We start from the raw sequence: 11,982 nt of genomic DNA on the forward strand, positions 1-11,982 counted from the left end.
GAATAAACTGATTTTTTACTTCATCCGTGACAAAATTTTTTAAGAATTTTGATAAATTTCCAGTAAAAATTTACTTGAAATATTCTTTAAATAGGACTTTTTAGTAAGACTGTAAAGAATTTATTACAGCTTTTCAATGAGAGTGTTTTGATACATGAAAATTTTAACAGTTATTCAGAATGACATGGTACCATACTCAAAATACACCAAGGTTTTTTTACACGGTTTTTTTACATGGTTTTCGAGAATTAACACGGTTTTTTTACACGGATTTCATGAATTAACACGGTTTTTGAGAGAAAATATTCTTTATCAAAGGAAAACACTTAAAATCTTTTTGTAGTTGCGAAAATCTTAACTCTGAGACTACACACAAAAAAAAAAAGCATAGTAAAATTACTAGATCCGTGGTTTAAATGAACAACACGCAACCATATTTTTGAGTCAATAATGTTTTGTTCTTGATATTACCATGCACATAGTAATTTTACTTTGTGTTAATTTTGGCTGCGCATAGTAATTTTGACTACGTTCATAGTAAACTTGTCAATGATAGAATGAGCTCTTTTACTTCGAGCATTGTAAAATTGCAATTTTCCATTATCGTAATAACACATTAAAATGAGTACCCTATCATGATATACATCACAAAATTACCATGCGGCATTGTATAAAGACCTCGAAATAAAATTCATTTGTTACAAATTAAAATTTTTATTTACTTAAATTATTTTTCTTAATACTTCAATTCATGGTGCACCACCCACGAATGGGGCACAGGGGTTGCTTCACATTTAGCGTCTGAAATGAAAATGAAAAAAAAACGGAAAACAATTAATTATAAGAAATACGAAAACGTACAATAAATGTTCAGTTTGCTTGTTCAACAAGCAGTAAAATAATTAGAAAATAAAAACACAATTTCACTCACCTGAAAGCCTGCATTTAACGGCCCGGCAGATGTGCTGAAATTGCGTTCCGCAAACAGTGCGCCAGCTCACCGGTTAGCAGCTATCGTCACAATGTCCTCCGACGTTGTCCAATGTCCGAAATCGAGGGAGGTTGAGGAACACGAGCGCATTCGCCGACAGACTAATCTGCTGTGCCGCTCCGGGTGCGGGTTCAAAGGCTCGTTGAGGCCCTTTCCAGCTGGTCGACGACACAATCTGGGAAACCTTTCGTCAACAATATAGGAAAATTGTTCTGTTAGCATATTTCATACGCAGTTCATTAGAAGTAACAAAAAAACACAATTTACTCACCTGAGAGAATACATTTCCCGATCCGACAAACCGAAAATCCGATAATTTTTGTTCGCGTTCCGAAATCGCGAACGGCTGACCCGTACAAAATAAACACTCGAACGAAGCACATAGTAAAATTACTATGAATTATAATGCGCATAGTATTTTTGACAACACAAATGACGGTGTTTCAACATTACCATGGGGATAGTAATTTCAAGAACACGAATTGTGTAATATCAAAATATCATGCGCATGGTAATTAAGACACGAGAAAATTACTATGAGCTGTCAAAGTTCGCATAGTAAAAATACTATGTCATAGTATTATCGCCCAGATTTTCGGTAAAAAATACTAAATCATGGTTGAAAATACTAAATGATGGATATAGTAAAATTATCATGACTCTGTATTTGAAAAGCCCATGCATTTTTTTCCGTGTAAGAACGTGATTCATGAGACCTTAGACTTGAGACCTGAGACCTGAGACCTGAAATATGAGACCTGAGATGTGAGACACGAGACATAAGACCTGAGACATGAGACCTGAGACTTGAGATATGAGACATGAGACATGAGATCTGAGACCTGAGACCTGAGACTTGAGACCTGAGACTTGCGACCTGAAATATGAGACCTGAGATCTGAGACACGAAACTTAAGATATGAGACATGAGACCTGAGACCTGAGACACGAGACATGAGACCTGAGAAAAAAAAAACCGCGTTAATTCCCGGAAACCGTGTAAAAAACGTGCTAATTGCGGAAAACCGTGTAAAAAAACTTTAAAGACCTGAGACTTGAGACTTTGGACTTTCGACATGACACCTGAGACATGGGACATGAAACATGAGACATGAGACCTGAGACTTGAGACCTGAGACATGAGACATGAGACCTGAGACATGAGACCTGAGACATGAGACCTGAGACCTGAGACATGAGACCTGGGACTTGAGACATGAGACATTAGACATGAGATGTGAGACATGAGACCTAGACCATAGACATGAGACATGAGACATGAAACATGAGACAATGAGACCTGGGACATGAGACATGAGACCTGAGACCTGAGACATGAGACATCAGACATAAGACATGTCATGTCTCATATCTCATGTCTCATGTCTCAGGTCTCACGTCTCATGCACGTACAACAGTTGAAATCAACATTTTAATTGGATTTACTGTGACAAGCGAGTTATAAGATTGAATGCATTTCGGAACAATTTTTAATTCTCAGAGACATCCGTACCCTGGGTTCCCATGGGTCACGGCGGCGGTGTGCATGCTTGTGATAATGATGGTTTACTATCATTGTCCTGAGAGGGTCGTTGCACACATCTTGTCAAGCATGGATCATAATATGACTCAAATTAGAAGGCGTGCTGGACACCTTTATTTAAATTAAATTAGCGGTAGGCTCAATGGTGTCCCAAATTTTCATGATCCATGCTGATAAGATGAATGGGAGTTGAAACACTTGCCCTCCCTTCCGTTGAACAATGGGAAAATTTTGTAGTGAAAATATCACATTTTATCGACATAAAGTGATACTTTTCAATAGGGCATAATCTGTTTGGTAAGGTAGTTAGCTAGTTTAGTTTCATAGAATTAGGATGTTTCAAGTATTGCTAGGTTAGGTATAGGTAATGGTATTCGCCTCCCCAATGCTCTAGAAAGTGTGCATTTGCGGTTTATGAATTTCGTTGGCTTATTCTTAAATCAAGCATTTTACAAGAACTAGGGGCTCATTGGACGGGAATGCTGTTTTGACAAATATGATATTTCAGTTTGTAATACACTTTCGACATTTGTTTTTATTTATTTATTTTTTTGGCAGATTTATACATTTTTCGGTTAGGATTGAAATTCATAAATCGAAGTTTAAAATAGAAAATATAATTTTGATAAGCAAGTATGAGTAGATAGTTCAGATCATTTATTTCGGGCATTTAAAAACAGGCACACGGTTTATTTGAATTGAACCCCTATCGTGTAGATTGAGTATTAAAGTTTGTTTGAGAAGTTGACCACAATTAGTGATAAGGTTTTAAAGAACAGCACTGTTATTTTCCTGTTCCGTTGATAAGTTGATGATATTAATAAATCTATTGCTATTTAAGCTTATAGTTCATTGTTGATGAGTTTAAGAGACACCTTTTCTAGATTCTGTTTTTATGATATCCTAATTGAGTTATCGAATAACCGTGTAGTCGCGTAGAATCAATCACTTGAATATATTTTTTACTTAGCAAATCTATGATTATTTCTAAATCAAACTAGGAAGAATCCAAATTTATGGAAACGAGTAAGGTAGATGACAGGTAGGGAAAATTCAACTACGGTAAGATAGTGAACCCTTCTGACAATGATATCGAGGCGTTAGCATATGATATCATATTATTTGATACCATACTGCTATTGCTCGGTTGAATTGAAGGTTGGGTTAACTCGAAGTTCATATGGGGCCCACCAACCGTCCTAGTCCGTCGAGCACTATCTTAACGCTTCCCCTAAACTGGTGCTTCAGAACCCTCGGGCTCTGTTGCCGCTATCCTTTTCTAAGCTATACTACTCTCATTTAAAATTTTCCTCTTCTGTCCCCCGTTCTGTTTTTCCTTTCCGGGTCAGCCAGGCGCTCATAAACCCATAAACAAAAAAAAAAAAAAAAAAAAAAAAAAATTTTTAATTCTCAGAGACATGAATTTCGCTAACTGTATAGACACACTTGGTATTTGTAACTTATCAAAAAACGATAGAATACCACATTTGATTCATTTGAACACTTTTGGTTCACATAATTGCCATAATGAGGACTGATTTTATTTAATTTGATTAATTTAAAAAACTTTTTAACACACCATTTTAAAACCATTGTGAACATGATTCAAAAGCATCAATTAAAAATATGTTATAAATGCGTTAAAGTGTCGTCAACTACAGCGTTTCTACACCCGTAACGATTTTGTGTAGGATTTTTTTCAACCATTTTTAGAAAAGGAACCTTAAAATATAATCGAATTAGTCTAAATGTTCAATGATACGAATGTGATGAAAATCCAAATCAATAAAATAAGTTGAAAATTTCAGACCATCGAAGCCTGGAAAGCCTTGAATTTATGACCGGAAAAACCGGTTAAAAACCGTGAATTTCAAAATGAAAAAGTTGTGGCCACGGCTTGGACGTGATTTTTAAACTGAGTTCAATATATGAAATGCAAGAAAGTTTCAAATTTCAATCGAAAGGGTACAAGGGAATCAGATTCAAACCTCGAATTCAAAATTAAGATTTAGAATTCATATTTTTATCGAATTCTCATTGAAATAATAATTGGACTTTTTTTAGAGTTTCAAATAAGAATGCTGAAACAGATTAAACAACTTAGGAATCGAGTTTCAATTTTTTTTTCGATTTGCGTGTTTCCCAGATGAGATTTCATAAATGGGATGCCGATTTGTAGTTGGCTTCTAAAAATTGGGATTTCATGTTTCTTTTTTTTTGTGGGATTTTAAACCTATAGGTTTATTCATCCCCAGTTTCATGTTTCGATGTTGGATATGGAAATTATATATTAAAATCCATAAAATGAGGTTTTATGTTAAGTCAAATTAAGATGAACACTTGAATGTGAGAATAAAGTTCAAAAGTAAAGTAAGGGAGTATCAAGAATTCTGTGATCGGTAAACTGCCCCTACTCGCATAACAGTCCCATATGAATTTTCGTCATTTTTCATCTAACCTGACAGTTCGTCATTTTGAACATTTTACTTCAATATAAAACAATAAAAAAAGAGACTTTGTTCTAGAAATTACGAAAAAAATATCAACTAGTGACTGTCCCATATGAAATATACCCGCATAACAGTCCCATATGTGAAATACCACGGATGTAGTTACCTTACTATGTTTCTTTCGGTGAAATGATCTTTGATTTATTGCTTCAAGTCATTTAAACAAGATGCAACTCACTTGATGTCGAATTATGCACACTACACAGTAAATTTAACTACAGTTTTTGAAAGGCAGGCTAAGATAAAGGAAGGATGGTCTTCCTATGAGAAAAACTATCAGAAAAACCTAAAAACCATGATAAGATTCAACTAACAATGTGGAATTCATGAACTACATTTACATGTTAAGAAATGATCAAATTTAAGTCTTAGAAGGTAGCTTGGCGAACAAACCATATTCTGTATGGGACTGTTATGCGAGTAGATTTGAAAAAGGTCTCGAATATGCTCGCATAACAGTCCCATAACAAACAAAAATGGTGCTCCTGACCTTACCAGTTGTCAAATTTCGAAAAATTCAGGTCCTACGATTTATTATGGCAACCTAGAACATATTCCATTAAACGATTTTTGTTTATGCTGGAAGCTGTGGTCACAATTTAAAAATGTATTCCAAAACAGAAAAAGCTGATTTTCTCGCTTGCTCGTTTTTGCATATGGGACTGTTATGAAAGTAGGGGCAGTAAACATCATTATAAAATACATCCATTTTGGTACAATTTCAATGTAACCTTACCCACATAGCAAAAGGGGAATCAAGAACTGAAAAATCTTCCGATCGCAAGAAGTGAGACGAAAGAACCAACAAAAAGATAGAAAAGCCAAGATAGGGTATGGAATAAAGTAATAGCGCTATGACTTGGGTTGTATTTTTTTTTTGCTTTCTCGTGGCGACGTGGAATGGAGCGCAGGGAAGATGGAAGGCCATTAAGCTCGATCCATTCTCGTTATAAATACTTGAAAACGATTGAAAAAACTGGTGGTTGGTTGAAGAGAGAAAAAAAAAGTAACCAACCGATCTTGCTCTTCACTGAAATATTAACCGACTACGAAAGTTTATTTTTCTCGATGTAGATGTGAAAACATTTATGCTCTACTATTTTTCAGACATTTTGTAGAATAACGTTTTCTGTTTTCTCTTTGCAGTTGAGTTTTCGAGATGATCACAATGCACAAATCTGCACCGGTTGCGTCGTAAATATAGAAGCTTTCTTCAAGTACAAAATAAAATGCGTCGAAAATGACAAAACATTGCGAAAGCGACGAAGTCATTTCTTCTCCGGACTGGGGCTTAGCTCCGATCCCGTTGATAAATCATCAGCAGAGAGTAACGATGAAAGGAAGACCTCAGATGTTAAGGCCGATGAATCCTCCAACTATGGAATTAAAGAAGAACAGATGAATGACGACGACGAGGATGATGATGATTATTTCAACCCAGATCAGTTTCTGGCCCAAGAAACTCAAATTGGAGACAAGCAGCTAGATCAGGCCACCATCAATGGGAATGGAGGCTTCGAGCGAGGATTTAAAACGACGGAATTTTCGTCCCATCCGGGAAACCCGGGACTGAAACCGTTAAAAATAACCGACTACTCGAACATGACCGGCCATCCAGGCCGGCCCCAGAAATTCATTACCACTGTTCCAACGGAACGCCTTATGGCTCCACGACCGAGCCAGTATCCCAATTCATTCCACGGTACATCCTCGTTGCCGCAACGCGAACAGCGTGGTTTCGAAGGTGCCTTCCGAGATCATCTGCACACGAGCAACGGGAACAACCGGGGAGCTCAGCACGGTTCGCCCCTCAGTGCTATTGGCAATCGGTTCGAGCCCTATTCGTCTAGCTACGTCGACCAAACGCGAAAAGTGCAGAAATTCCTTGATGATGGGCTACGCGATTTGATCCTACAGGCCGGCAAACCCAATGTAAACTTTGCTATGGTAAGTATTTTAGATGTACGTCAGCATTTCATATTGTAATTCGGTTTCGGGAAGGGAAGACAAGACCTATTCAAGGATTTACCAAAAAGGATTTCCGAGTATGACATTTGACGTAAAGTCATTTGGCATATTTTCATTTTTTCCTGTTGTCACGTCGGGAATCTTTTTCAGACAAAGCTAGGGGTGATCCTTAGCCCCGTCCCTGCACGGCGACCGCTTCAACAGCTTTTACGTAAATCTAGGAGACCCCAGTAGACCTAGACCAATATAAAAAGGCCGCCGCTTTAATTGTTCGACTTCATTTGACTATCGAACAGTTTCTTAGGACTTAGTACAGAAGCCCCATGATAACAAGTGCTTATTGTGATCTTCCAAGTAGGTTAGTCCAAATAAGACACACTGTCCAATGCAGGATAATGTTGGCAGCGAAAACTAACTAGGCGTGAGGAGTGTTTTCAGATGTAGGTCTTTTCTGAAACTCTGGTAAATTTCATAATATAAACGTAAGGATACCCCAAAAAAAAAACAAACCCGTTCAAGATGTGAATGCACAGATTGTGATAACCGTTTTTATCTCCCAACAGGACGGTAGCTACACAAACTTCAAGGTGGTCAAGGCTCGTTGCAACTCGTACAATTTGATTTTCGAATCCAACCGCTTCCTTCGGCGTAACAAATCGTGCAGTGGTTTGCCGAAGTGGTACTGGGCCTGCAGCAACAATAGCTGTTTGGTCAAGATTTGCAGCTACCGGGGCCGGTTGTACAAAACCAATGACAAGATCAACCACAACCACCCACCGACCGAGCTGGACGATTCCAAGTTGGACATCGTGCTGCCGCATCATATCGATGAGATCATGCAGCAGCAGCACCCGACGCCACCATCGACGCCGAACGATGCCCTACAAGCGCAAGCTTTGCAGTTGCAACAGCGTCAACATCAACAGTATCTCTTACGCCAGCAACAGTTCCAGCGAATGCAACAGATGCAACAACAACAGCGTCAGCAGCAACAGCAGAAGATTCCTGCCATGAAGCAGCCGAAGATTGAGAAGGAATATTCGGAAGACAAACCCGGTTCGTACGAGATTGTGAAAGATGAAGAGGGCGGTGAGTGCTTGATGTACAAGGATCATAAGCACAAGCCGAGTGAATCGAAAGAGGAAGGCGTGAAGATATGGAAATGTACTCACACGAATGAAGATGATGAGTTGTGCACAGACACGCTTCGTCAGTTTGCTGATGGAAAAATCAAAATCGAGAGAATCGTTGTTAGAGAACCGTCGGATGATGAAGATGAAAACACTAACAGCAATGACGGTGAATTGAAGGAAATGGATTCGGGAAGGGGCAGAAGTCGAGCTCCGCGGATTGCCGTATGGGAAGGATATCATTACAAATACTGCCACGCAAGGCCAGAGGGCACATTTTATTGGCGGTGCGTTCTCAAACAGGACAACAACTGTCTGGCTTCGTTGCATACTAAGGCAAGTTTCGAATTCATCAATCTGAATGATCAAACTCATAATCATGATCCGCCAGAACCTTCTACGCAGCTGGAGAATGCAATCATGTGTATGATCACTCCAGCAAAGAAACCCGTGAATGCTCCACCCAGCGGATCAACAGACTTCCAACTAGTTAAGAGTGGTCAGAAAAGAGAATTTTTGCTTTACCAAGGCTATCGGTATTACTTCCAGTATGAATCGAAAAGTGGTAAGCGCTCGTACCGATGTACGTCTTTCCGAAACTGCCCGGCCGGAGCTTTTCTCATGCCAGACAATACAATCCAAGAGGCTAAAAACTTTGTCCATACACACCCTCCTACGGATGATCTCGAAAAGTATGTAACGAAGGACAGTCTTATAACCAGTCCTATCAAGGACAATGATGGCAACCCGAGTCGACAGCAGACGTCAGTGGCTGACAGTGGTCGATTCCCGAGGGTCAATGAACAGCCACCGCCCAACCCTGTTCGCAGCGAAGAAGTGGCACGGGCAAACGGTTACAAAATTATTTTGAATTACAAAAATAAAGAGATCCTGATATATAACGGATGGCGATACTTTGTTGATTACAAGAAGAAAAACGGCGGCCAAGTGTGGCGTTGTTCGTCGCATCGTTTGTGTCGAGGAGCGGTTCATCTTTTCCCGGATGGTTCTATCAACTACGTCAAGCTGATTGACCATAATCATCAGCCACCAAGGCGTAACGTTTACAGCACTCCATTGCCACTGGATTCCAGTACCGATGGCGAAAATAGTTTAAACAGAAGCTATCCTGGTGGAATGTTGCAATCATCATTGGACCTATCAATCAACGCATACGCTCCTCCGGCTCATCGGTTCATTCTTCATCAAGGTCATCGATTCCGCTTTGCTACCCGTAAACGAGAAGGAACCATATATTGGCGCTGCGCCATGAGGCTAGAAACTAAATGTCCGGTTTCTTTCCACACCAAGGAGGACACTTACGAGCTGGTCAGTATGCGAAACCATGACCATAATCATGAAATACCGGAAGTGTGGCCAGAAATAGCCGGCGGTCAAATAGACGAAGAACTGCCGACGGTGAAAAAACCGCAGGAAGAAATCGGCACGTCCGACTACATTTTGACTAAAAACTCCAAGGGACGTGACGTTGTGCTCTATCAGAATGGTCGCTATTATTTGGATTACTCGAGAAAGGATGGAAAAGTTGTATTCCGATGTTCGACGGTTGCCGGTAAGTAATTTTAATAATGTACATCTATAAGGTATGAACATTTTGCTTTTTCTGCAGGTTGTCGGGCCACGGTATTTCTGCTGCCGAATAAAACTCTTTTCGTCCCTCGAGAACTGGTTCACACACATGGAATGACCCCGATAATGAAGAATAGCATAGCAGCAGCCAACCAGTTGGCGATGTTGGAAAGAAACGCTGGCGCCAATATTGACGATTCGGAAGGTAATAAGTCGGAAGACGAAGTTCAGCTGATTGCCGATCCGGATCCACTGGATATCGATGCGGATGATTCAATGGATCAGGACAGTTCCAGATCTTCCCAATTACCCCCATTTATCGTCTACCATGGCTATCATTACAAGTTCTTCTCCCAAAATGAACATGATAAAACAGCACTCTGGCGTTGCTCTAATTTTGAAGCAAAACTAAACTGCCCAGCGACTATTTACACAACGCTCACGGGTCAAGTAATACGTACTAATAATCTAATGCATAACCACAAAGCGGAAGCTTATAACAACGCCGCTGAAAGTAACAGCTTGGCCAGAAGAAAGACTTTGATCGGAACTCGAGATTATAAGATTGTTAAGAACTGGAAAGGTCGGGACGTTTTAATTTTCCAGCAATGTCGGTACTTCCTTCATTACGTGCGTAAAGACGGTCGCAAGGTTTGGCGCTGTTCGGCCATCCGGAGTTGTCATGCCGCTGTCTATTTGGGTGCCGACGGCCGGGTGGATTTGGTGAAAGGAGAACATGTGCACGACATCCGCGAAGAAGGCGAACCACGGCGCCGCAGACATAGACGAACAAGGCTGGAAATAATGCAAGCTCGGGGTATCGCCATGATGCCAAGCGGCAATGGAAGCGGTCACCCGCAAGGAAACGGTAGCGAATGGATCGATTATAGCGACTACAGTATGGCTGGCATGCCCGGTATGAGCAATAATAGTGGCGCCGATAACAACTCCTTATGGGATCACTTCAACCCTCATCAAATGACGGATGCACCGACCGGAGGAGATTTTAGCTATCATTCGGTGTTCGGGGGGCAATCCAATTTTGCTGACAACTTCGGAATGATGAACAGTTCAGCAGCAGTCGATGAAGACGACGATGCTGAGGAATTGCCGCTCGAGCCGGATGTTAGCTTTCAAGAGGCAGATAACTTCGACAACCTGGAAGATGTTCAACATCTGGAACCGGTCGTGGAACTAGGAGATGATTAAAACTTTTATTTTTCTATTTTAACCATTTATTTTCAAAGCAGAAATATTTAATCAATTTTTAGCGAAAGAAAACTTAGTTTAAGCGTGTCGCCCCACGAATCTACCTGAAATTAGGAAGAATGTTTATTTTGGCGAACCATTTTTGCAAAGTGAAACAATTGTTACAAAGAGCTAATTTTCTTCGAACAAAAAATAAACCAAAAGTATTTTTTCGGAAAGATATCATTGTGAGACAGTTCATAAACCGTACGCTAAATGCAAACATAGAAATATAGAATGATTATTTTTTCCTGAACCCTTCCATTAAAAAGCAAACATGATGAACAAACTGAGAACAACAAGACGTTTCTGAACAAAACGAATGCAAGAGATCGATCAACAGAATGAGATGATTAATTTAAAAGAACAAAAGAATATACTATTCCTATATATTAGTTCGTAATACAAGTTGCAACATCAAAATATTATTTTACTCAGATCACATCAAATATGATTCACATTCACACAAATACTAATAGCGAGCGAAGGTGGGAATCCATCAATGCAGCGCACATCAGTAACCGCAATCAAATAATGCAAACACCACCCATAGAAAAGCAACATAAAAATACATCGTTCATAGAGACCTACCCCACCCCAACATCCCCTGTCTGTTCACCTTTGTTCAAGTACTACATTATTCATATGATGCAAAAATATATTAATAAAATATACGGTATTTATTATTAGCTAGATTGAAGGCTGTTTTGTTCTACGCTATCACTACCCCTTGGAATTACCGCCTTCTGTGACGAAAACTCATTGTGTTTTGAATAACTGGGGAGCTGGGGCTGTGTGTATGTACTTAGATGGTACACTTGCCAATGGCGTGCAGCCGAACTTCTGTGTCTTACTTAATAATTTTTCTAGCTTAAAACGAGAAAACAAGCAACAATTTCGTAGTTATTGAAAAAAAATTCTAACTCATTACTACTACGAATGCATACTAGAGCTGGTACCGAATAGTAATATTCGACCAACGACCGAATAAATTATTCGGTG

The 11,982-nt window shown here is 39.6% G+C and overlaps 1 protein-coding gene across 1 annotated transcript in view; it reads left to right on the plus strand.

Annotated features, from left to right (window-relative positions):
- Positions 1–11,675, plus strand: part of LOC129746386 (uncharacterized) — a 50,472-nt gene extending 38,797 nt beyond the window's left edge. The window contains exons 2-4 of the mRNA XM_055740061.1: positions 6,191–6,991; positions 7,576–9,715; positions 9,773–11,675. Of these exons, the coding sequence (XP_055596036.1) occupies positions 6,191–6,991; positions 7,576–9,715; positions 9,773–10,941 (4,110 nt within the window). The 3' untranslated portion in view covers positions 10,942–11,675. The remainder of the gene's footprint in view (positions 1–6,190; positions 6,992–7,575; positions 9,716–9,772) is intronic.
- The last annotated feature ends 307 nt before the right edge of the window (positions 11,676–11,982 follow it).

The sequence above is a fragment of the Uranotaenia lowii genome, chromosome 1, assembly GCF_029784155.1.
Source record: "Uranotaenia lowii strain MFRU-FL chromosome 1, ASM2978415v1, whole genome shotgun sequence".
Classification (NCBI taxonomy): Eukaryota; Metazoa; Arthropoda; class Insecta; order Diptera; family Culicidae; genus Uranotaenia; species Uranotaenia lowii.